The sequence below is a fragment of the Aulostomus chinensis genome, chromosome 18, assembly GCF_037954235.1.
Source record: "Aulostomus chinensis isolate RoL2024-O1b breed Wild chromosome 18, RoL_Achi_v1.0, whole genome shotgun sequence".
Taxonomy (NCBI): domain Eukaryota; kingdom Metazoa; phylum Chordata; class Actinopteri; order Syngnathiformes; family Aulostomidae; genus Aulostomus; species Aulostomus chinensis.
Window position 1 is genome coordinate 1,268,889 of NC_141337.1, and position 26,112 is coordinate 1,295,000.

The window sequence follows — 26,112 nt, forward strand, 5'->3', positions numbered from 1 at the left end:
CTCCATCCTGGTGCAGGTCCCACCGAGGTGGCTGGACTCTCTGGCACCAGCACCTGATGCTGAGGAAGATGGAGCTGTCAGATATGAGCAGAAGAAACTCCACCCAAGACGCCGGGTACACACAGACAAACCCACAACATCCTCCGGCGTTTCTGTCCTGGGGATGTTTGTCCTGTTGTGTCTTGGGGGATGAACCAGTCATCACCGACGCGTCCCACTGCGGATTCAGTGTCTGAACTGTTGTGCTCCCTCAGGAACTGCTCAACACGCACAGAAATGACTGACAAACACACGTGTCATGACAAATAGCGTTCACACAAAATAAAGCACTTTTCTTTTGTTTCCATCAAGTCCTCTCGCAGCAAATTTGTGTGATGTGTTACGAAAACATTCCGAGTAAATGTTTCGGTCCTCCCAGAGCACTATGACTCCACCAGCTGCCCCGGCCCGGCGTGGAGGTCGGGCAGGACGGGGGTCAGAGCTCTCTCCCCTGACATCTGCTTCCTGAACATCCCGAGCTCGTTCTGGGATGAGTGGAGAAACAGAGTCTGGCTGGTTGTGTCGGAGAGGTGAAGTGTTTAGAATGTTGCTGCTGCTGCAAAGCTCTGGAGCCTCCAGAGAAGCAACCAAGAGTGATGGCTGTAAGATGCATTTTCTCAACGCAAATCACGCTACACTGATGTGTGGCGGAGCAAGTACACACTAATATTAGACAGTCAAGACAGCGTTGCTTCACTTCTCACCTTTGTCATAGTTTATGCAAGTTTGTGGGGGTTTTGGCCCTGAGCCTCACTGGCATCGATAAACACGGGAGACTGAGCACGCCAATGCTGCCGCAAGTCAAAAGTCAAAAGACTTGGAAACTCAGAGAAAAATCTGCCCTAAATCACTGCTGTCAAGTGTGTAGCCAATGTGGTACGTCTCTGGATCCAGGAAGCAGCATGTGGAGCTCTCAGCGTTTGCAGCAAAGCGCCGTCAGAAGAAGCATCCACCATCCATCGACTCCTGTAAATCACCTGCTGATGCAGCCAGACGAGAACGCAGGAGTGGTGCGGCGAAACAGGCCAAGGGCTTCACGCTGTCGGAGTGCAGCGTTAAATACAACAGGACTCAGTAGGCCACGAACATCAGGTGGGCAGGAAGTCACACAAAGGTCGAACATTTCAGAATAAAACAGGAAGTAACTACACCAGACAACTAGAGAGTCATCTGAAGCTGTCGAACCTTAAGAGCACCATGAGGGTGTGTGCCGCGCCAAACTCAGACACACTGTGAATTTGATAAAATGCAACAAGTTGGATACAAAGTTCAGCCTCCAGCTCTGCACGAGTCTACCTGGACAGCTAAATGCTGCCCTCGGCTGGCCACTACTGATAATACTCACTCCTCATGGGCATGAACAACTTGTTGAAACAAACGGGATTCAGACCTACAGAATCCCACAAATATGATAAATGCATGTGTTTGCAGACTTCAACAGGACAATGAAATACAAACATTGAATAACGGCCACACACACATGTATACACACACACCTACATATGTACACACACACACACACACCTACATATGTACATACACACACACACCTACATATGTATACACACACCTACATATGTATACACACACACACCTACATATGTACACACACACACCTACATATGTACACACACACACCTACATATGTATACACACACACACCTACATATGTATACACACACACCTACATATGTATGTATATATGTGTGTGTGTGTGTGTGTGTGTGTGTGTGTGTGTGTGTGTGTGTGTGTGTGTGTAAACCTTGTTGCACATACATATGTACAATCCTGTACCAGCACACAAAGCGTGTATTTTCATGCAAAGGCAGAGATTATACGCCGCCCACTGTTAATCCCGTTTCTGATGCTTCGATGGATTACAACAAGGAGTCAAAGGCAGCAATAATCTGACGCGATTACAAGTTCCAAATCAATGATTTGAGGTCATTTTGGACAAAGACGTTGCCTCGTAGTTCAGTTGATCAACAGCACTGTTAGCATGCTAGCGTTTTCTGAGTGGCTTTTTAGCTGCAACTTTGGCCTGTATTTAGCCAGATGGCCTCCTCCGTCAATCCCCACTCACAATCTAGATTAAGATTACAACACAAACACCCCACACACCCACACACACACAGACAAACGCATGAACATTTAAATGTGCGCTAGCTTGCTTGAGGATGATATAACGCAGAATCTGCCACAGCTACAACGGAGGCTTAAGTTATTAAAGTGAGCCATTGATCACAGTAATACATGGTTGGAGGAGTGGCGTGGATTAAAGTATTTTTACCACAAAGCCATGTATCCAGAGTGCTCATGTGAAACAGAGAGGTGGGAGACAGAAGGCAGGGAGAGAGGATGGAGGTAAGGAGGGGGGAGGACAGGACTGACTAGCATAGAGAGCCTAGTGACCAGCTCGGTTGCTGTTTCTGAGCGGCTGCTGAAGCCTCCGACCTCGCCTCGCTCCAAGGCGCTTGTTTGGCGAGGCCTCCGGGCCGACCAGCATGAAGCAGGCACCATGGGCTTTCTGGAAAACTACCAGGAGATCGACCCGGTTACTTTGAACCTTTGCATTCTCATCGCCAGCTACGTTATCTTGCTCCTCGTCTTCCTGATATCATGTATCATGTACGACTGCCGGGGCAAGGATCCCACTAAGGAGTACGCCCCCGACCCGCAGCCGACCCAGTCGCCCATCAGGCTGGTGGTGATGCAGAGTTCCCCAGCCCCGGTGGCTCGGTGGGACACGGCCAACATGATCACCACCTACCACGAACCAACACACTCGGATTTCAGGGAGAAGAAGAGCACGATGGTCTGAGCCGGACTCACCCTACCTGACTCTTTTCATTTGTACATTTGTTTTTGTATGGTTTTCCTCACTGCTTGGACGATGCTTGGATTTGACCTCCACCGGACCCGATTCACACGGTAAGGGAGAGCAACATGTGTCACCGTCTTTAAATGTCTGTACGTGCACCTGAAATCCCCCTCAAGCATCTCAAGCCAAAGCCTGCAGTCCATGTTCTCAGTCGCGACGTTTGCTGTCTAAGTCCCACAGGGTAAAAGTATTGTGGTGACAGTCAGCAGGAAGTTTGGGATTAAGGTTACAGCTTTAAAAAACCACAAACACCAGAGATAATAAAAGTTTCTGCAGATCTTTAAAGATTCTCCAAAAGTAGGTTCATGTCAAAACCGGATTTGTCCTGCAGCTCCAACGTGCGAGCAAAAGTCATTTCTCTACTTCAACTCCTCTCTTGAAATCAAAGGTGCATTGCTCTTGGTTGCCTGCCATTCAGGGATTAGTGTTCAACTTTGGGTTAAGTCTGGACGGAGAACCGCTTACATAATTCACGCAAATACAACGCGCACGAATGTGGAAGCAGCAGACGGAGCGATGAGCAGCTCAGTCATCAGAGTTCTGACCTGAAATCTTCTGGTGTCCCACCAGAGAGGAAGACAGTAACCCTTCTTCTATTCTGAGAGGACGGTTCTACCAAAATAGAGTCACATTTGTATTGTCAAAATAAAGGTCATGTAGTACAAACCGAGTGTATCTCTTGGATATGTTAAAGCAAATGTTAGCAAACAAGTTTAACGTTAGCTTGGCTGCATGCTAGCTTCCTACTAGCTTGTGAGATTTTATCAGATTTGTGTTCATTGAATATTTTTTGAAGAAGAGTTTGTTCCAGTTCATCCACGTTCTCGTGTCACCACCCGCTGGCTGATGTTAACTCCAGATAAAGACAGAATTTTCATCTCTAAATTTGCTGAAAAGGGGATAACGAGTGAGAAACTTGTGAGAGGTGGTGGACATTGTATCAGCTGCTCTTGTCCAACAGATTCTGATAAGGACTGGGCCTGTAAACCGGTTATCTCTGTCTCGGCCGGGTGCAGATATGGTGGTGAAAGATAACAACACGCTGACATGAGCGTAGGAGCTGAGTTGATCAGGTTTACTAGAAGATCCAGTATGTATCAACCAGGCTGACAGGTCATTCATTGTCTTGCGTGCACCGTCACGCGCTAAGCTGTGGCGAGGCAAACTGATTAGCTGCAGCACTCCGGCTTGACGGAGGGTCTCGACTCAACGCAGGGGCTTGTTTTAAGAAGCAGGTTTACAGAGCAGTCGGTGCCAAGCAAAGCCCATCCAATCTGGAGCCAGCTTCACCGCCATGGAAGAACATCGCTGAGCCTCCTGGAAAAGTCTCCCCCTGGACTTTTAACGAGACAAACATTTCCTGGAGACAGGACTAAAATATGCACTGACGTCACCTACGCCATCATGGGCATTCGCTTTGTTGGAGGAGAAACCAAGACTAAAATAATGATCTGCTTAGATTAAAGGCAGTGGGACTCGACAGTGATCCTGAAGATGGTGGCAGGAGCCTAATCGGTCGGTTGGCACACTTCTCCGTCTCAGACTCTTTTATCTGGCTTCACTGTCGAACATTCAAACCAGTGGGAAATGAAAGGTTTGTCTCGCAGCGACGTTGTGAACTTCCCAGACTTAGGAGCCATAAAGGATTCTCTTATAAATAAATGTCTGATTTCAAAAAGAGGCAGACAGCCCCGTCAGAGGATCACCAAGTTCCTCCTGGAGGAGCACACACAACAGAACGGAACGTTAAAAAAGGGGGAGAAAAACCCCATCATGGAGATGGAGGAAGCAACTGGACAGAGTGGGGACAACACAATGCAGATTCTAGTGTTTTGACCACAAACGTTCCCGGTTCCAGACTCGGACTGACCGGGTCCCGCTTTGTTATCACACCCGCTTTGACTGCTCAGCTACTGAGAAGTGACGTGAGACTTGGGAAGCTGATCATTTCTAGGAAAAGTGAATGGAGAGAAACTCGGGAGGTCACCACAGATATTACAAGGTGGCGTTCACGGGGATCTTCTGCAGTCTCATGGGTGGCAGGACAGAGTAAATACTCGAGCTTTATTACGCAATGAAAATGGCCGACTGTGACTCAGCTGCATCGCATCTGTACCACCTTGTCAGCTCATCCTTTCTGACTTCACAATCACACTGTTTTTATGAAGGAACTCCATTTAAACTGCATATTTCTTAGACGTAGCCGGGTTAAACGGGCCTTTCCGCAGGTTTCTGTCCATGGTTCTGGACTCATCTCACAGTTTGTTGGCAGCACAAAACTGAAACCACAGCCTGTCGAAGAATCAACAGACTTAAGAATATAAAGAAACCAGTCATTATTCCCTAAATCAGGACGGAATTCTCTGAAATCACTGCAAAACATTTTGCCGTAGGGAACGTTCACAGGAATGTTATTGTTGCTAACTTCTCTGCTGTACGACGAACCAGAAGGCGTGTTCATGGTTCCAAACCTTGATAGCATCAAAGCTGGACTGGTGTCTGCGGCCCAGAGGTGTAAAGCACATGATGGCGGCCACATCTCGATGACCTGTAGTCCTTTCCTCTATGGAGCACGCCAGGCTCCGCCGTTAGCTGCTAGGTTAATTATCAAGTACAGCACTGCAGCAGGGAAGCTCCTGACCTGAATACACTCAGTTTAGTTTTGGTCTTCAGGTGGACTCAAACAACAAAACCTGAAGCACCGTTGCTCGGATTCAGTCATCGAGATTTTGATCTTTCAGTCCCATGTGATAGGAGTAGCAGCAGTTTGACGTTTAATCTGATGAGTAGGAACTTTGTGATGATCTTATGATGTCATTCTGACCAACGCACAGAAACGGCAAATGTACGTCCACCAGTTGTGTTGTCACGGGTACATTGGTAACTTTAGCTGTTACTTCACCCAAAATGTACATTTTGAAGGAAGAACAAGCCCGTTTAGCTGGAGCCCCACTGCTCTCCAGGTCGTTATCCGGCCGTACGAACAGTCAAAACCAATGATGTGCCAACGTAGACCTGAGACACGCCGTAACAAACATGTTAAAGATCCAGACTAAAAGCATCATGTTGGACACCTTACGGTTGGAACCACGTCAGCTGCGCCTCAGGGAGCTTTGGCAGTGCTGCTGCTCCTGTAGGTGCTCGCCAGGTCTCTGGAGCCTCCATCCCACGTTGTCTTTAATGCGTGTGATAACAATAAAACAAACCCAGGCTGCATGTGAGCGCCAGCAGCAGAGAAGACGCCGAGGCGCTCGCTCTTAGACGACCAGCTATGACCCGATTAATGTGAGCACGGTGTGGATTTTAATCTAGGAGGCACGGTTTGAGAGACAACAGGGCACAGAAACAGGTGGCACTCGTGCCGCTCTGCTCTCACCGCTCTGCTCTCACTGCTCTGCTGCTCTGCTCTCACCGCTCTGCTGCTCTGTTCTCACCGCTCTGTTCTCACCGCTCTGTTCTCACCGCTCTGCTGCTCTGTTCTCACCGCTCTGTTCTCACCGCTCTGTTCTCACCGCTCTGTTCTCACCGCTCTGCTGCTCTGTTCTCACCGCTCTGTTCTCACCGCTCTGTTCTCACCGCTCTGCTGCTCTGTTCTCACCGCTCTGTTCTCACCGCTCTGCTGCTCTGTTCTCACCGCTCTGTTCTCACCGCTCTGCTGCTCTGTTCTCACCGCTCTGTTCTCACCGCTCTGCTGCTCTGTTCTCACCGCTCTGTTCTCACCGCTCTGCTGCTCTGTTCTCACCGCTCTTTTCTCACCGCTCTGCTGCTCTGTTCTCACCGCTCTGTTCTCACCGCTCTGTTCTCACCGCTCTGCTGCTCTGCTCTCACCGCTCTGTTCTCACCGCTCTGTTCTCACCGCTCTGCTGCTCTGCTCTCACCGCTCTGCTGCTCTGTTCTCACCGCTCTGCTCTCACCGCTCTGCTGCTCTGCTCTCACCGCTCTGCTGCTCTGCTCTCACCGCTCTGTTCTCACCGCTCTGTTCTCACCGCTCTGTTCTCACCGCTCTGCTGCTCTGTTCTCACCGCTCTGTTCTCACCGCTCTGCTGCTCTGTTCTCACCGCTCTGTTCTCACCGCTCTGCTGCTCTGTTCTCACCGCTCTTTTCTCACCGCTCTGCTGCTCTGTTCTCACCGCTCTGTTCTCACCGCTCTGCTGCTCTGTTCTCACCGCTCTGTTCTCACCGCTCTGCTGCTCTGTTCTCACCGCTCTTTTCTCACCGCTCTGCTGCTCTGTTCTCACCGCTCTGTTCTCACCGCTCTGTTCTCACCGCTCTGCTGCTCTGCTCTCACCGCTCTGTTCTCACCGCTCTGTTCTCACCGCTCTGTTCTCACCGCTCTGCTGCTCTGTTCTCACCGCTCTGTTCTCACCGCTCTGCTGCTCTGTTCTCACCGCTCTGTTCTCACCGCTCTGCTGCTCTGTTCTCACCGCTCTTTTCTCACCGCTCTGCTGCTCTGTTCTCACCGCTCTGTTCTCACCGCTCTGTTCTCACCGCTCTGTTCTCACCGCTCTGCTGCTCTGCTCTCACCGCTCTGTTCTCACCGCTCTGTTCTCACCGCTCTGCTGCTCTGCTCTCACCGCTCTGCTGCTCTGTTCTCACCGCTCTGCTCTCACCGCTCTGCTGCTCTGCTCTCACCGCTCTGCTGCTCTGCTCTCACCGCTCTGCTGCTCTGCTCTCACCGCTCTGCTGCTCTGTTCTCACCGCTCTGTTCTCACCGCTCTGTTCTCACCGCTCTGCTGCTCTGCTCTCACCGCTCTGCTGCTCTGCTCTCACCGCTCTGCTCTCACCGCTCTGCTGCTCTGTTCTCACCGCTCTGTTCTCACCGCTCTGTTCTCACCGCTCTGCTGCTCTGCTCTCACCGCTCTGCTCTCACCGCTCTGCTGCTCTGTTCTCACCGCTCTGTTCTCACCGCTCTGTTCTCACCGCTCTGCTGCTCTGCTCTCACCGCTCTGCTGCTCTGCTCTCACCGCTCTGCTGCTCTGCTCTCACCGCTCTGCTGCTCTGTTCTCACCGCTCTGCTGCTCTGCTCTCACCGCTCTGCTGCTCTGCTCTCACCGCTCTGCTGCTCTGCTCTCACCGCTCTGCTGCTCTGCTCACGCTGCTCACGCTGCTACGTGTCTTTGACTTGAGATCCTGAAAACAGACACAGCAAATGCTTCTTTTAGCATCTGTGGCATTTTAATCCAGCCTCAACAACAAAACAAAACATTTTATCATCATTGTACTCCCAGGGATCATCAGGGTCGTAGTCATGAAAAATAGGGTTATGCTTGTTGACCGCACGAATGAATGTAATTCTAATGTGTATTTCTGGAACCATTTTGTCTTCTCTTTGGTCCACGCTGCTGTGTTTTGTTTTGTTTTCCCGCCATGCGTAGTTCCCTCAGTTTTACGTGTGACTTTCATTCCTTCTCTCAGTTTCGTGTCAGTGTGCGATCGCGTCCACCGGAGGACACAAGGCTCGGAGGGGCGCGTCCTCCTCCTCAGGTCTGGAGGTCAACTAAAGCCTCTGCATTCTAGCATGAAACAGTAAACCAATTACAAAGCTGTTTAACGCCGGTCACGTGTGTACGCAACATAAAGCCTCTTTTATTCTAAGGGCACCTACATACTCTATCTGCTCCACAAGGCTCTGGCAGCGAAACCCTCCACTAATGGCGACGATGATGATGATGGTCACCTTCGCCGGTTTGACATCCTTTGATTTGTTTTCCCAGCAGCGTTAGGAGGTGACGTTCAGGACTGAATCTGGGTCAGCGGGTGACTGGGGAACTTTTGACCCTTCAGCCAGGAATTCAGAGATTGTTATAATTACCAGGGGTCAGAGGTGAAACAACCAGCTGTATTATCAGTCAAAAATAAGTATTAACTTATTTATAAATCTATAAGATTTATTGTCTCCTCAAACAGCCTTGGTTTCATTTGCATTGATGCTTTTCTACCTCAGCAGTACTCAAAGGGGGGGGGGGCTTAAGTCTGTACTTTTCACAGTAAAACTTGACTTACATCACGATTTGGTGCCAAATAACGAAGACCACATTTTTAATGCTAATTGCAAAATTGGCCATGACATCGCTGCCAGCGGAGGGAGCTCCCGGGAGGTTCAGCCCAGTGAGCAGGTGTGGCGTCCAAGCTGGACTTCATTACTGAAAGCACTTTTTCCTGGTTAGAGAGTTAAGCACCAAACAAAGACACCTGCTGTTCCGGGACTGCAAGCCAGGTTCCAGGATTTGTTCTCAGGTGCTCGGCCCCTCTCTGTGCTGCTTCATTCATCCGTTCATGCAGATGCTGCGTAAACAACACTGGGCTCCTCAGACAGCTTCCTCCTTACATGCAGTCAAGAGCTTTGATACTCCTGTTCTTCTGTTTGCGTTGGACTGTAGAAGTAAAGATAATCACCTCGATTTCCCAGGTGACTCACAGTCCTGCTGCATCAGCTGCTGTTCACCTCCGCGTTCTTCACCCTGAATCAAAGTAGAAACAGGCTGGCGGCTGGGACAGCAGGTAAGGTATCTGATCCAGGAGCAGCCACAGCAGCCCAGGTGTGCTTTAATGAGGGAAGACAGGTGAGACAGGCGAGCTGGTCAGGTGATGGCAGCCAGTAACGGACTGCTTCACAGCTGGGACACCAACAAGCTGCGGTGGCGAGAATGTGAGGTTCCACACGAAGTTGCTCGTGTCAGTCTCCTTGCTGTCAAACACACACAGCGGCAGGTCAGCCGGGAGGTGACCAGCTGGGGGAGGGGCTTGTTTACAGCCAGGACAGGAAGCGATTCCTCGCTGCCAGCCTGCACCTCTCAGGTGACATTAGAGGTGTTAGCGACGCAGCGTGAGCAAGCGAGGAGCCGCTCTGGGACACGCGGCCTCTGCTAACGTGCCAGCAGAGACAATGAGCTCTCAGAAGAGGCCGGATCACATCCTCCTCTCACGCTGGCACGGCAGCATCCGGATCTTCGTAGGTTAAAGAGGCCTTGTGTTGAGTTACCAATCTGTGAATGGTCACTTTATTCCAGTAGAGAGCCGATTCTGTTCAAGGAAAGATGCTTTCTACCTCGATGAAAACGCCAAACACAAAGATGCTCTCTGCTATTTTTGTGCAGATTATCGTCGTTGTTTTTGTTGCATGCAGGAGCGTCGGCCATAAGTGTCATTAACCGGAGGATTGGTCTTACATAAACGCCCTGTTATATGCAAGACTCACTGATCAGGTTACGGTCTCATTATGTAACTGGGCTGTTACAACATGACACCGTCTGGCTCTGTCACTGCCACGACACATCCAACTTCTGCTGCCACCGCCACCGTGGCAGCCACAAAACCACCGAGGATTCTTTGTCCCCCTGCAGCTTTCATTCACCTTCTCTGTCATTTGGTTCGTTACTTATTCAGGAAAACCTTAACGAGGTACAACATCTCTTCCACCAGGAGGTCTGGTAAAAAATACTTACAAGGACAATTTACAACAGTACACATATAAATGTATCCTGCATAGGGACCAGTAGTAACAGTAGTACCAGTAGTACCAGTAGTACCACGAACACTGTGTAAAACTACTGGCTTCATACGTTCGAATTTTAACAAAGATTTCCAAATAAAATTCACAAGAATTTAAATTATGTACGATTTCTATACATTTGCAAATGTAGACCGATGCTGCTTTTTAAAACGATTCATTCAACAAAATGTGTGTGTGTGTGTGTGTGTGTGTGAATCATGAGCTGTGCTCCTGAACGGTTCAGTCAATCAATTGTTGTCAGGCCTTTTTCACGGCGGCTGTTTTGACCTCCTGACAGCTTCATCAAGGGTGGGGTTAATCACTCTGATCAAAGGTCATTCAAACGGCTGCTTGGTAAAGAGCTTGATGATGATTTACGAACGTCAATGATGTCATCAGCTGCAGCTGAGGAGAACTCATGTCTGTGCTTTTATGCAGCTCATATTGTTGCCATATTTTGTAAATGTGTGGGGACAAACAAGAGCCACTCAATCAGAACCAGAATCACTTTTATAGGCCAGGTTAAAAAAACACTCCAGGAAGTTGTTCCCAGGTTGGCCCTGCTCACTGAGCAGGGATGGGAACATTGACCTCAAGCATTATCTACAAGGGATTAATTGTCAAGTTTTAGAGAAAAATCAAGAAAAAAAGGAATCACAACAGCTTTGAACAATTTTCCCGGTATTTCTATTCATTTTTAATCAATTTTTGTGCATATTTGTCTACCCTTCATAGCAATCTTGTTTTTAATGAATTATATGAACGTGCAGCAACCGATTCAATAAGAATATTAAGAATACGACAGAGAAATAACCGAACGAACAAAAGATGTGGTTTTTAGTCAAAAACTCGGTAAACTTTGCCTCGTTTTTAGTTGAAATGACGCAACTGAGCCTGACTCAATCCCATTTGCATGTCGGTCGCGCTCTCCGGTAAGTCACGCCTTCCTGTGACCTGATTGGTGGGTCTGTCGGCCATCTCGCCGTTCATTGGCTGGGAGCGCTGCCACTCACCGTCTCACCACCGCGGGACTCCAGACTAAAATCATATTCCGCGGCTCAGCTGGGATGCGCCGTTCGCCCGGCAGGGCTTCTCACCAGCGTACCGGGTCCTCCTTCCGCCGGTGCCGGATGCTGCTTCAGCTCGTGTGTCTGCAACTGGAACCCGCGGTAGCGAGACGCCGTTCGTCACAGGATGGTCTCCAGGAAGAGACTCAAACGGTGCCTTCGTAGCGGGAGTGTGAGCGCAGCCGGTGCCTCGGCGCGGTGGTGAAGCTAGCATGTGGCTAGCTGGCGCCGCTAGCTGACTAGCGAATGCTGAGACTTCCGTTTCCTCCGGGCGTCAGGGATGGTTTTTGTTTTATTCTTCTCTTTGTGAAGCCAATTTCTTTGCTGGCGTTTTTTTTTTTTTTGTCTCTTTCTTTGCTGAGATGAAGAGAGTGAACAGCCTCCAGAGGTGGGTGCAAACCGGAAATGTGGCTTCAACATCAGGGATTCGAACCCTCAGGAAAACGGTTTTGTCTTGAGAAACACGTCACATCATTGGAGGAGCCTGGTTTATGACGTCAGATCATACGGAAGCGGTTCCACCGGGAGCAGCTCGGGTTATTACCGGGGAATAAATCAGATCAAACTGCTCGTTGGGTTTGAATGGCGGGGCTTCACTAAAAAGCCAGCTGGATGGCACAGAGTCGTAATTAATGTAAATGTACTTCTTATTCGCTCCACCTCTCAACTACGAAGTGCTTGGCTGACACAACAATGAACCTTGGACATCAGCAGGCAAACAGTCTGGTGACAGAACAAACAATAGTTGGGTTTACCACTTTGGACGATTGTTATTTCAGTGAGAAGCATTTACAGTTGGTGAAGGGGGAACCACGGTCAACAGCTGAAGTCAAGAAAACGTTTGCGTGGCAGTCAGCTCGTTCTGAGCAGTCGTTGAATTCTTCTGAGTAATGACGTCATGAAGTGGAGAGGTGAACCACACAGAGTTCACCGGCGGCTTTGAGGCTTGTAGTCGCAGCAGTGAGACCATTGATGTAGTAGCCAAGATGTACTAATACTGTATGTGTGTGTGTGTGTGTGTGTATATATGATGTGTATGTAACCCTGGCTGAGGAGTTGTTGTGTGTTGCAGGTTCATGAACAGACGGGCCTCTGCTCACGGCCGCTACCAGCCCACCTGCTACGAACACGCCGCCAACTGCTACACGCACGCAGTGAGTCGCTGCAACTGTTTGATTCAAAAGAAGGAACAAAAACCTAAGAAGTCCGTTTGTGGCCGTGGCTGCCGGGCGCCGCCTGACAGCCACGGCCACCAACACCTGGCTTCGCTTCCTGGATGTTGTGACTAACAACCGAGAGCAGGCGGGCTCACCTTCTCTCCCGTCTCACAAAGCCTCCGACATTTCAGAGACAGAATAAAACGCAGGAGTGGAGCTCAAATTCGCTCGGTTACCATGGTGTCGGTGTGTGACATCACACTGATCGGTTTTATGTCAGTCGGCTCAATCAGAGGTGAAAATATTGGTGAACACACGGTTTCTGCCAGCGGATTCATATCGATGTTTGCCGGTTGATGGCGCTGAAGGGACGCGAGGGTTAGAATCAGCTGTGACTTGATTCCTGTCCACCTGCCGTGCAGCAGTGATGATGATTCTCTGGGTTCCTTCTGGTCTCTGTAGTTCCTCATCGCGCCGGCGTTCGTGGGCATGGCGCTGCTGCACCGTCTGTCAGACAACAGCTGGGAGCGCATGACGGCCTGGGTCTACGGCCTGGGTCTGTGCGCCCTCTTCCTGGTCTCCACCGTGTTCCACATCATCACCTGGAAGAAGAGCCACATGAGGTACCAGCACCTGCTGCCATGACCCGTGTGTCCGAGGAACACAGGAAGGACACAGGAACCAGAACCTGGATCTTTCAGGGTCAGCTGATCCAGAATCCTCCAGGTTCTGACTATGTGGGCTTAGTGTGTTCTCTCTGTGGGCTTAGCGTGTTCTCTCTTTGGGCTTAGCGTGTTCTCACTGTGGGCTTGGCGTGTTCTCACTGTGGGCTTAGCGTGTTCTCACTGTGGTCTTAGCGTGTTCTCCACCAGTGTAATTCTTTCATTTCCTCCAGACAAGAGGAAGTGTGCTTCTTTGGCAGACGTCAGTGAAAATGAAATGACAGTAAATGTTGGATTCCATAACTTCAGTGGATTTACAGGTTCGCTTTAGCTCCGCCTTCAGCTTTGTGTTGTGGGTGGAGTTTCTACCTGTGGTGACTAAGCGACGCTCGTGCTCATTACTCAGTGACGTCTTCGCAAATTTCGCACCCTGGGACTTTTCCTGCCTTGTGAGGAGATGAACCTCTGTGACGTAAACAGTAAATGTGTGTGTGTGTGTGTGTGTGTGTGTGTGTGCTTCAGGTCAGTGGAGCACTGCTTCCACATGTGTGACAGAGTGGTCATCTACTTCTTCATCGCTGCCTCCTACACACCCTGGTGAGTGTCCGACCGACTGCTGCGTCCTCTGGGGGCCTCAGACAGGTGTCACGTGTTTCTCTGTCCCCCGCCAGGTTGAACCTGCGTGAACTCGGACCTCTGGCGGCGCACATGCGCTGGTTTGTGTGGCTGATGGCTGCCGCTGGAACCATTTATGTCTTCAACTATCATGAAAAGTGAGTTTGAGATGTTTGCTGCTTCTGCGGTTCAGTTTGAGAACTTGCAACTTACGGCTTCACAGCAGAGTCGAGGGAATGGAGGTGAAATCCTGGTTTGAGTGGGTGGGGCTTCATTTGAAGAGCACAAATGTTCTTGTTTAGTGTGTTGAGACACAAAACTGAATCTCTCTGGAGTCATGTGACCCAGACGCAAAGGAGGAGGTGAAAGTGAGAGACACCGATCGACCCTTCTGGTGAATGTGGTTGTTCCTGCCGTCTGCCTCAGACTCAACTAAGAACCGGGCTGATCCGGTTCTGGTCTGCCCTCCCACTGCCGCTGTCCCCCTCATCACTGACTGGTCCGTCTGTGTTTGCAGGTACAAACTCGTTGAGCTGGCCTTCTACCTGATGATGGGCTTCTTCCCTGCGTCGGTCGTCACGTCAATGGTATGAGTATTATTGTTGTTGTTGTTGTTTCTATTATTATTATTTTTTTTTTTTATTATTATTACTGTTGTTGTTATCACCCTGGCGGGTGACGATCTGGTTCTGGCAGCACCTTAATCACACGCTGACTGCGACCGGGTCACCATGAAACTGAACGGGTTGATGTAAATTTACTTTCTTAGCATTTCTGGGACCTTTTCCTCTTCAGAGGGGTTTGTTTTCCTGCAGGATTTCTGGCATCGTTAAATGGATCCTAACTTCTACTCAGGTTCTTCTCAAATGACCTGAAGAACCTGAGTAGAACTGAACTGCTGCTGTTGCTTTTACCAGCCTGGACAGTGTTAGTTTGTGCTGCCCTCTGGTGGTGAAGGTGAATACAGCAGCTCTGGGTGTCTAAGCGTCACTCAAGTTAACACACGAGTTTCATAATCAACAATTTGAAGTATTTTGCGATCATTTTTTGATCCTTTTGCAATCATTGTTTTTTCTAATTTTCTCCCAACTTTTTTGCTAATTTATTCTTTTGTTTTTAAAAGAAATCAGGAGATTTTGGTGTGAAAAGTCAGATTTAAACAGGTTTACGAAAAAATTGATAAATTCCCCGGCAGTCATTAAGACAAAACTTGATTGACACTCTTCTGTGGCGGAAGGAGTGTTGATCAGTGGGATCACCTGTTAAAGTGTCTGGTTTGAAGGAAAACCTGCACACGGCCCCCCATGGTTGCCCACCCCTGCGTTAGAGGAACAAAGACCTCGTCAGGAGTCTCGGTGACCTCACTTCCACTTTTACTCTGCAGAGCAACACGGAGGGGCTTCACGAGCTGGCCTGCGGCGGGCTCATATACTGCCTTGGCGTGTTCTTCTTCAAGAGCGACGGTGTCATCCCCTTCGCCCACGCCATCTGGCACGTGTTCGTGGCGCTGGCGGCGGCTGTGCATTACTACGCCATCTGGAAATACCTCTACAAACCTCCCAGCACTGACACCCTCATCGACTCGTGACCACGGCAACAAGGCGCCTGCACACTCAACTGCCCGCTAAAGCTGCAGCGAGAGCCCAAACGTTTACGAGAATTCTGACCATGCATTGTTTACTGTTTTCTACGGCGGAGGGGGATGGCGTTTCCTGACTCCTCGCTACTTTCATACTCGTCTTTTACAACTTCAGTCAAAGAAATCAACAGGGAGGGAGGAAATTTTTAGTCTTCGTAGCGAACGCCGCACATCGATCTTTTCTATTGGTCACATTCCACAGTTGGGCGGTTACGACCAGCTGATGTAATGGTGGGTGGCGGCCGCCAACTGCATCCCACCCGACCTTCAGCTTTGATACCAGAACTTTGAGAATCGTGTTTTTCTACAAAACAATTTCTTAATTTCAGAAAAGAAACCAAAGGTCTCTGAACTCCAGAGAAACTTTGCCAAAGCAAAAGTTAAAAAAAAAACAAATCATTTTTTCTGCAGAAAGAAAGTTTGAATCGGAACTTCGACTCTTTCTGACCAAAAAGTCTCAACGTTTGATCGGCGAGTTCTAGAATCAGTTCACACCAGTTGGAACTCTCCGCTTTTGTCAGGTAGCAGGGCGGAGAACGTCTTGTCATTTCTAACCTTCGTCTGTGGGCGGGTCTTCATCGAGCGAGTCGGTTGGTCTCGGGCTCACGGGGTTCCGTTAGACGTCTCTGAGGGTTGATGTGTGTGGGGGCGTCGTAGCTGGCGTCCTGACACCTGCAGGTTCCTTCCTGTCAACCTGTAGAACACAGATAGAACACGCGTGTATCAGACTGGCCTGGTGGGTCGATCACCCCCCCGAGGGAGGAGGAGGATCCTGGCCTGGAACGCTTTTTGAGACGAGCAGCAGAAGAAGATGAACGTCAGCCTCCCAGCTGCCTGATCGGTCCAGATGTTGGGCTGCATTGAGAAACATCGTTTTGTCAATGTGGACTTGAATGTTGCACGTAACACCAGATTCATATGAATATTAATATTCATATGAATTATAGTTATGAATATACTGCAGTCAGACACTCATTCTGATACCCCCTGATCTGGAATTCTCCCTCTCGCTTCTCTAAGGTTTTAGAGAACAATCATGAAAATGTTCCTCAAAGTTCTAGAAATAATTGGCAGAATTGCGTTTGAACCTGAAGGAACCGGTCCTGACCCGGTCTGTCCTGGTCCTGGTCCAGCAGGAGCCCCGCTGGAGTCCTGGGTGTAAATGAGGGAGGGCTGACGTGACCCCTGTGACCTTGACGAGGAAGCCCCTCCACTGTCGTTTCTAACCCATCGTGTCTGCTTCACTGTTTCTCTTGTTCCTGGGTGACTAGAGGGAGAACTGCGAATATCCATGGCCCCGCCCCCTGCTAGCGGGTCATGACCTGCTGTCTCAGCATTTCAGGATGATTCTGTTAATGAGCCAAACGACAAGAGAGCAAAGACAGAACTATTTAACGAGCTGTGTGTGTGTGTGTGAGTGTGTGTGATGAACCAGATGTCCTCTGGTTCCTGAGTGACATCACGGGAGGACGAGCGATTCCGACCGTCCTCTAACGATCACGTCTGTGTCTCTTGCTTTTGTAAATTTGCTTGATAAAATGTCTGCCCCCCCCCCCCCCCCACTTGACCGAGTGCATCTTTTTGTAACTGTTGAAGTTGTCGACCTCCTTAACCACTGTGTTTTGTAACGTTTGTATACTCTGTTGTGTTGATGACTTGATCCTGGCCTTTGCAGGGAAAAAAACTGCTTCCTGTCACTCCCATTGGCTGTTAATGGTGCTGCGTACACACGGATGCCCGTTCACCTCTCATGTGACAATAAAACCTGAGAACACCCCGCCCCCGCCCCGCCCTCCTTCTTCCTCCAGGTGTTCTGAGTTTTCAGGCGTGAGCCTCGTTTACGTTGCGTAGATCCAGCGAGTTTGGGACAACTGGAGCAGCGAGATCAAGAGGAAGCAAAGTCTCAGATAATACTAGCAACACCTGGCCAAGGACAGTGGTGACATCATCAGTGAGGTCATCAGCTAGAATATAACATGCTAGTGGGTCTGTTACCATTTGAAGCTGAGGTTGTGGTTTCCACAGAACTACATCAAGTACCCTCACTGACCAAAAAAGTAGAAATACTGCATTTCAGTCATACGCCTCTTACGCTAACCATGACCTTTGACCTGCTCGGGTCATCCTCGTGTCCCAGGGGTTGTTTCCCACAAGGCGATCTTTGGATATTGTGATCATGTGAGGTCACCGTGACCTTTGACCGCTAAAATATATCAATTTAATAAAGTCTTTCCAGTGAAAATCCAACTGGAGGTCGACGGCTGCTGTGGTGACGACGTACAAAAACATAGCAAATACTGAGCTAACATGAGGTGGCACTGTATGATAGCTGTTAGCATGTGCGCTAACCTAGCTTTTGAAGTTTAATCCTCAGTATCTAATATCTACAGTGAAATATTCCAAGGCACAGTTGAGCTCTATCTTCGTACCACCACCCTAGATTAACTTCTCTCATTTTAACCAAATGAAGACTTTAATTTCAACGTTTGCCAGTTTTCTCAGATTAACTCGGATTGAAATGCTTGCACACAAAAGAACTAAAGAGGTTGAAGGACTTACTTTGATGTCAGGGGGAAAATTTGCAGGCAACTTGAGATCCTGCCAGTGAGCCTGTATGCTAAGGAAGTTAGCATTGCCTTTTTTCCTTCCATACCCCAGACTGGTGAAACATCGATGGTTGTGGGGGTGGAGCCTAACCCAGCTGGCGTTGGGTGAGAGGCGGGGTTCACCCTGGACCCTGTTTGTCAGTGTGTGGTAAAACTGCTGGCTGGTTCAGATTCTGAACAAATGGAACCTTTAAGCTTCCTTAGACTTTGCTTCTCTAGCAAGCAGAGAAATGAGACACGGCAGAAAGAATTGGGATTTTATTCAACTACAAATTACAGAGGTGGAGAGGCGGAGGCCCGAACAGCACAAAGAAACGCTATGCATCCATTCTAGAGGAACAAGACCGAGAACTCCTAAGTAGCTTTTTTTTTACACTCTGAAACAGTCTGTTGGTGTTGCCATGAATACGATGGTTACATCTGTTGCAGTGGCCAAATAAAGAAGTGAGAGTAAGTGTCCGGGTGTAGAATAGTGATTGCTTTTGTCTTCTCTATCTTTTTTGCTGTTTTTCGACGCACTAAGAAGCCCTTCGGTGCAGATCTGAACCTGTCCGAGCGTTGCTGCGATGAGAACCTGACACTGCTGAGCGAGCGGGGAAACAGTCCGTGAGTTCAAGGCACTGGAATAGACTCAGATCAGGGCGAACGTTTCCAGGTGAGGTAGTGAGATCACGTGACAGTGAGGTAATTTTGGGATCGGTATGGATTAATTATTGGCTTTTTCCTACAGTGATTCGTTAAAGAGATGCTCACAGACAAAGGAGGCTTCGTTCCCGTCTGAGAACCGAGTTCAGAGGAGAACCGGTGCGTGCAAAATTACCAAGACGACCGTTTTTGGCAAGAAATTCATTTTCTTTGGATCAGTTTGATGTCTGTCGAAGTCCAAACTGAACGAGATGCATGTGATTTGTAGACTGACGATCACGGACGTTGCTGGAAAGGAAATTGTTGTAGTTTCAGAAGAGAAAAAACTGTTGAATCAGGTTTACAACTGTCGACACGACGTACGGAAGCTCAGCGCTGCAAGTATTTAAATAAATCACAATTTTATCTGAATTTTAATTGATGTGTATTAAAGTAATGAGTTTAAAAATGCATAAAAAACTTAAATGTGAAGAGAGTCTGTGACCCCCACACCAGCATGAGGACGAATGCCCCTGCCGGGCCGGTACCAGGAGCACCAGGGGCTCCAGGAGAAATGAAGCGCTTCTGGGTCGCTTTATTTACATGGACGCTGCAAACTGGACATGAAAGACAAACGTCAGGAATGTTTCAAAGGCAGTCACTTCGCCCTCACACATTCCAGCTTTCCGCTGACGCTACACAGACAGAAGAGCTCGAAGGAGCCTGAAGCATGAGTTCTTTTCTCCCTGCAGCCTTGAGCTCCCGTAGGAACCATCGGAAAGGTCGCGGTTATTTCCTGAGACAGACGCCGGGAGCGAGCGGCAGCAGTGCCTCACTACAACATTTACCAACCAAACAACTGTCCTGTTGTCCATCGCTCAGGTTCAGGGACGCGACGGCGCGGCAGCACCAGTGACCAGTTACACATTTCCCTTCCGCCATAGAAACGTCACGCACTCAAGCCGCTAAAAGACCCACGACTCGTCAGAGCAGAGACGGCGTGGGAACGTCAGACCCTCAAGAGAGAGAAGTTAGAATTTAGGAGACCGAAAAGGGCCGAAGGTGCTTTCTGTCCTCTGTCTGCACCACCTCTGCTGACTGGGTGGAGCGGGATGATGTCATAATGATGGCGGTGATAATGCCCGGGGGTTTGGTGCTGCTGTAAAACTTCCACATCGAAGCTAAGATAGAATATCAAAATACCACTATATGCATTTGCTTTTGAGTTATATATTTGTATTCTTTAATAATTCTCTGGATCTGTTGTGCCTTTAATATACATAGTTCAGTAATGTATAGGAAAAATACTGTACAAAAAGAACAACTTATAGATAAGGTTTATATAAACATATCTCTTGTAACCAATATATCATCTCTGTTGTGAATCGTTTGGTCTGCAGTAAACAAATCGATTGAGTTAACCACAGTATCGGACAACACCATCCACCGTCCTGTTACATTCATACAGCCATCGAGAGAAGACGGCGGACAGAGAGGGAGACGGAGAGAGGGAGGGAGAGAGGGAGAGGGGGAGACAGACGAGAAAGACGGAGAGATCTCTTCATTTCTAAAAGAAAAACACTCGTGTCATGCTACGTTCAACAGAGGCGGAAATAATTATGAACAACTTTGCCCAAAAAAAAGAAAAAAAGAAAACAAGTTTCCAAATAGTTCTGAAAGAAATCATGCTGAAACTGGAAAAAACAAAGGAGGATAAACGACAACAAAGAAGTATTAATACTAACAATTATGACAACAGAAATTTCATATATAAAACAACAATCTTCCATCCGAGAGATAAAGGGTCGATAAATAGGAGGCGGAGGAAATCTGAGCGAGTGGAGACACTGAACCGATTGTGAGTTACGCTTTAGTGCAGAGGTCAACGGAGGTCATCCCGGTTAACGAGGGGGGGGGGGGGGCTGGCGGTTAGGTAGCAAAGTTGGTGTTGTTATGGACAAAGTTTATTGCTCAGTGCTGGGCCTCGGCAACACTGATATCTTAGTTTTAAACGGATCGAGAGGACAAATACAGCAGAAACAAAAACAGCTGGAGGAAATTTGATCCAGGTCACGGAGCTGCAACTCATAATAAATATTCATAATAAACGTGTAAAAATCCACTCAGTTGTGCTGCAAAATGTCATCCAAAAACTCAAGGAACCATCTTTGTTCGGAACGGATCCTCTAAAGAAAACCGTTCCGTTATCGATTAATCCGACAATTCTTTTCATGATTAATCAATTAGTCTTCATTGATAGAAAATTTGAAAAAAAAAAAAATGCCCAACGTGACATTTTTACACATCAAAAGCCAGACTCATCATATTCCGATAAAAATTGCCCCCCCTCCCCCCCCCCAAAAAAGAAAAAGCATCAAATCCTGATATTTAAGAGTCTGGAACCAGCAAAGCAATCGCTTGAGAAAAAGAAGTGACGACGCATCATCAAAGAGTCGCCGCTTGAGCTCCTCCTTCCATCAACAGCCGCGCCTCTGCTTCTGACGACGGGGAGCCATCACATCTGCAGGCGCAACAGTTCTACCAGCGACGTTATCAAACGGTTCTGAGAACGTGAAAGGTTCCTTTGATCTGAACGTTGAAACCGGAGAAGCTCGGAGAGATGCTAGGTTGCTAACGTAGTTAGCACCATGTGGGCGGAGTCAGGAAACATCTAGAGCTCAAAAATGTGTCAGAGATGCTGCTGGTTAAAGATCACGCCGTTAAAAAACAAACAATTATTTTCTTTTTTGGTGGAGAGGGGCAGGCTCTCGACACGTCACATGGTTTAAGCACAGAGGGGCGGGGCTTAAGTTCTGATCTCACGTATAAAACTGGTATGAAAGTGAACAACAAAGATGGCGTCATCTGTTCAACGTGGAAGGTGGTGGCGAGGGGGGGCTCATCACCCCTGAAAGTACACGAAAGGCGGGAAGTGTATGTGTGTGTGTATATATATATATATATATATATATATATATATATATATATATATATATACACACACACACACACACACACACACACATGTATATATGTATATACACATGTGTGTATGTATAAATAAATTTCTCTATGAGTGTGTATGTATAATTAGTTGAAAGACAGAAAGGAAAAACAAATTGAAGCTTATGATAGAAGTCAAAATTACAGTTAGAATACCACAATCATACAGGTGTGTTGGTGGGGTGGGGCTGAGGAGCAGGGGGCAGTGCCACCAGAGAAGTCCTTCAAACTGTAGGGAGGGAGTGTTGGGAGGGGGGCTGAAGTGGGTCAGGCGGCTGGGTGGGGGGTTCTGAGCTCACAGGGGTCCGTGCCGGGCCTCATATTTCGCCAGAATGTTCTTGCAGCGGCCCAGCTCCTTCCTCAAGTCCGCCACCTCCATGCGGAGCGCGGCGTTCTCCTTCTCCAGGAAACCGGCCCGGATGGCGATCTGGTTCTCCTTCAGCCGCCTGGCGTCTCGGGAGCGTTTGGCTGCCACGTTGTTCTTTCTGCGCCGAGCCCAGTACTTGTCATCCTGGAGGCCAGAGTAGAAGAGTTAGGCAGGGGGGCGGAGCCAGAACCTGGTCTAACCTCAGTCACACAGGTGCTGCACTGACGAGTGGATGAGGTCAGAGGTCACAACGCTGTCCACACTGACATTAATTTCCTATCAAAAATGCTTCTATTTTTTGCTAATTTTTCTCATTAAGTTGACTGACAGACCGTTGGCTCCTCCCCTTGAGAGAACACCACAATCATGCTGCGTTTAAGTTTTTAAGTTGATTAAGCTGGTGATACACCCCCCCCAGCAGGTCACCTTCAGGTCTTCGGGGATGAAGACCTTGCGGGCTTTCTTGATCATGGGTTGTGGCTTCAGCTCCTCTGCAGAGAATTTACGTTTCCGGGGGTCAAAGATCTCCTGACCGGGGACGCTGGACAAGGCCAGGTCTGCCGGGTCGGGCTCGTAGGCCATGGGAACCTGGATGGACTCGGGGTCGATGGGGCTGGGGGTGTCTCGGGCTGAGGGCAGCGCTGCAGAAGAAGACAAGACTTATTACTGAGTGCACAGAGAAATCTGGTGGCGTTTTATTGGTGGAGGAGGTGTGAGGAGCTGTGTGTGTGTGTGTGTGTGTGTGTGTGTGTGTGTGTGTGTGGGGGGGGGGGGGCTGAAGGTGCTTCTTTAACGAAAGTTGTCCCTCCCTCTAATCAGTGTAGTTCCGTGTCCAGCCAGCAGGTGGTGGTATCACTCCAGATTTACAGACAAACCGTACTCCTGTCAGCTGATCTTAAACCAGCAGATGTGGTCACCGCCTCGGGCTGACCTGCTGCTGAGGCTCCGCCCCCTTCACCTTCTATCTAAGCTGCTGGAACTGATATGAAGCTGCTAGGCGACCAGTTGAGGCCGCTTCTCTCCATCAGCACAATCACTCCTTCATTCATTAACTCCTGGCAGTCCAGGGTACACACACACACACACACACACACACACACACACACACACACACACACACACCCTTATCTTCGTAAACACCAACAAACAAGTTGTTTTCCTGCGTGTCAGGAAACAATGCAGAGCTTGTAAAAGTGACAATTATCACCTCATAAAAGTGCCTGACACTTGAACGAATCACTTCTTCTTCTGCTGCCAAACTTCATGAAACCCAACTTTCCAAACACAGCTTTCTGATGGCGGCTGATGTGAAAATACAGCTTCGACTCCGTCAGACCAACAGAAATCCACGTCTGTAACTTGTTTTACCAGTTAATCGCAGCAGATGTGACTGGATGCTGTCTAGCTGTGGAGAATATTCTGGTCATCGCTTCATCTCTCCATGAATTCTACGATTCATCGTTTTGATGGTCAAATGTGACGTATTGAGATTCTTTCTTAATCCGACAAACAACCAAAACCCCCAAAGTTTTAATTCTTAGCCATTTAACCCTTTCAGACCAAAGACAGCTTGAAAAACCAATAAAAACCTGTAGTTCTCCGCCTCTGAAGGTGAAGGTGATAAACACTGACATCTCTGTGTCCACTGCACCGCCATGGATCCCTGAGGGCACGAATGTCAGCCAGGTTTGAAAAGTGCAGTTCTCAACTCACACAAACTTTCACTGGCAAAACAAAAGTTTTCAAAATGGTGTTTGATTAACTTTGACAAAAAGCCATAACAGGAATATCTCAACTACAACGAAGCCATGAGTTCTGTCCAGCTGGTGCAGCGCTAGCTTTAGCCGTGGCTAACAGGAAGGTGTGACTGTTTTATGTCAAAGGTCCAAAGATTTGGCGTTTGAGTGAGTGAAAATGTGTTCAGACTCATTCTGAAGCTGGAGGGGTTCAAATTAAGCACTTGACAAACCAGCTACAAACACTGTGTACCATGGTTTCCCAGAGGCAGTAATCCATCGCTAAGCTAAGCTAAGCTAGGTCATATATAGACCAACTTAACCCACCGTCATTCATGAAGCTTCTTAGTGGCGGGACCAGACACTGGACCTGGACCCGTCACCCCAGCCTGAGAATAGCCACCCGGGCCTAATCACCTTTGCCTCTGATTCGGAACTGGTAATTAGTCAAAACACAGTCGTGGCACTAAAAGTAGGACCGGCTCACTGACCCGTGACGACCTCCACTACTGCTCCTACACATTCCTGGGAAAAGGAAGTAATTCAGATGCCAGCCCCACCCCTCCTGAGCAGGGAATCTAAAATTACACCAGGAAAAGTAGCAGAGACCTGGTCAACATGAGCAGGGTTCCTGATGAACCGGTTCTGCTGTTTTTATTCCTGGGGACCTATTTACATGCCTGCAGGTGGCGGCGGCCTTGTCACGCTACACAATCACATCACACGGACTGTGAGTGTTATCACACGGTGATATGCAGAGCTGCTGATACACTTTGTGCTGCTGAACTTTGACCTGGGTGGAAAAAAAAAAAACACCCCTTCCTACACTCAGGGGTTAAAGGTCAGAAGGATTTCTCTTCCTAATCAGACGAAAAATGATCCAGCGTTTGGGGAGACGACTGATTTCTTTCTCTTCAAGAGGTCCAAGTGCGTCGTCTTCCCCTCACAGAGCTCCATCACTCACACTCACAGCCACGTGTTCGTTTTATAAATGAAACAATACATTGGTGAGCTGTGTGGTGTTTACACCAGCGGGTCGTCATGGCAACAACAAAAGCAGACATACTTGCAGAATATTCTGAGGACAAATGCAGGACTGAAGCGTGTCGGGAGAAGAGCTGCAGGAGATGCGAGCAGTGTTCCTGCTCCGTACGCCGTTCAGGAACGTGCATTTCAGCAGGTGTTAGCTTGTTGTCATGGTGACAGACCTGTCGAGGCAGGGATTCATCGGTGGTACAAACCGCTACCACGAGGTCACCGCTTCCACGGTGTTGCGATCTGCTTCAGTTCATCTGAGCAAAGCCAGAATTGAAATTCACCGTCGCCCAGATGCAGAACTCCATTCAGAAAACGAACATTTTAACGTAACGTAGTAAAACTGGAGTCGTTTTAATATACGACCAGAAGGATGTTAGCTTAGCTTGACGTCCTGTCACGATTTTTCAGAAAAGACTCAAAGCAGCTTTGATTTCACCATAATAAAAGCACTGCTGCTTTTATTTTGAAGCCCGAACAGGAAGAAAAATATTTATTAAAGGTTCCCAGAAGGGAAGCGTCCATACCAGAAATCCCTTTGTATCAAGCACTGTTCTGGTGGCCTGTTGGTCTGGACCAGCAGGTTCTACTGGAGTGACTCAGAACAACAAAGACGCTCATTACGGGAAAAGAAAAATAAAAACGGAATTTGGAAACACAGATTAAAAGTTCCGGTCTGATGAGCTGCAGGTGGATTCCTGGCTCCTCGCCTCCACGTTGGGCTTCCAAGGAGGTTAAAGCTAGAATCTCCAGCCTCTCAGAGCCTCTTCATCAGTTTGAGCGACAGAAACAAAAGTCCCTCAACCAAACTACATCGATTAGTACCAGCTGACGGGAACCCTGGTGACCTCATCCAGCTCCTCGCCATCATCCATCCTGAAATATCCGGAGTGAATGAGGACCAGAACGCAGAACCAAGTTGGACCCAGTAGCTTTTACAGCTTTCTTACTGAACTGCCGTACTAATCCAGGTGACCGGAAACTTTAGAACCTGGAGAACACAAACGTATTCTAGCTACAGCTGACAGAACCCATTTTCATTAATCAATGACAATGCAAAAAAAAAACAAAGGGAACGGTTGCTTCTAATTACCAAAAGAACGTCAGAGTCAGTGACATCACACCAGCGGGATGACCTCACGGCCATCGACCGATCCCCTTGATAAGTGCCACTCCTTTAGAACAGCTC

General features: G+C 48.5%; 2 protein-coding genes and 1 pseudogene across 6 annotated transcripts in view; 2 read left to right on the plus strand and 1 right to left on the minus strand.

Annotated features, from left to right (window-relative positions):
* The first annotated feature begins 2,161 nt into the window (after nucleotides 1–2,161).
* On the plus strand, nucleotides 2,162–2,860 carry LOC147244544 (small integral membrane protein 36 pseudogene; annotated as a pseudogene).
* mmd (monocyte to macrophage differentiation-associated) lies at nucleotides 2,827–17,333 on the plus strand. 5 transcript variants are annotated; one of them, XM_086186143.1, is made up of 7 exons: nucleotides 2,827–2,970; nucleotides 12,552–12,633; nucleotides 13,099–13,259; nucleotides 13,821–13,895; nucleotides 13,970–14,071; nucleotides 14,431–14,500; nucleotides 15,298–17,333. In XM_086186143.1, the coding sequence occupies exons 1-7, from the start codon at nucleotides 2,909–2,911 to the stop codon at nucleotides 15,499–15,501; spliced, it is 756 nt and encodes a 251-aa protein (XP_086042269.1). In that variant the 5' UTR covers nucleotides 2,827–2,908; the 3' UTR covers nucleotides 15,502–17,333. The 5 variants fall into 5 exon arrangements, with proteins under 5 accessions (XP_086042269.1, XP_086042274.1, XP_086042270.1 ...); XM_086186148.1 differs by lacking the exon at nucleotides 2,827–2,970 and adding an exon at nucleotides 9,326–9,421; XM_086186144.1 differs by lacking the exon at nucleotides 2,827–2,970 and adding an exon at nucleotides 11,043–11,867.
* A 1,069-nt stretch (nucleotides 17,334–18,402) lies between these two features.
* Nucleotides 18,403–26,112, minus strand: part of hlfa (HLF transcription factor, PAR bZIP family member a) — a 14,738-nt gene continuing 7,028 nt past the window's right edge. Inside the window, exons 3-4 of the mRNA XM_086186142.1 lie at nucleotides 22,579–22,793; nucleotides 18,403–22,296 (exon numbers count right to left, since the gene is read on the minus strand). Of these exons, the coding sequence (XP_086042268.1) occupies nucleotides 22,081–22,296; nucleotides 22,579–22,793 (431 nt within the window). The 3' untranslated portion in view covers nucleotides 18,403–22,080. The remainder of the gene's footprint in view (nucleotides 22,297–22,578; nucleotides 22,794–26,112) is intronic.

What these genes read in the sequence shown, in the direction of transcription:
- mmd (XM_086186143.1), top strand. Translation starts at nt 2,909, where the DNA reads ATGGTTTTCCTCACTGCTTGGACGATGCTTGGATTTGACCTCCACCGG. An exon ending in CCAACTGCTACACGCACGCA is followed by an intron (nt 12,634 to 13,098) that starts GTGAGTCGCTGC and finishes TGGTCTCTGTAG; the next exon opens with TTCCTCATCGCGCCGGCGTT. An exon ending in CGTCGGTCGTCACGTCAATG is followed by an intron (nt 14,501 to 15,297) that starts GTATGAGTATTA and finishes TTTACTCTGCAG; the next exon opens with AGCAACACGGAGGGGCTTCA.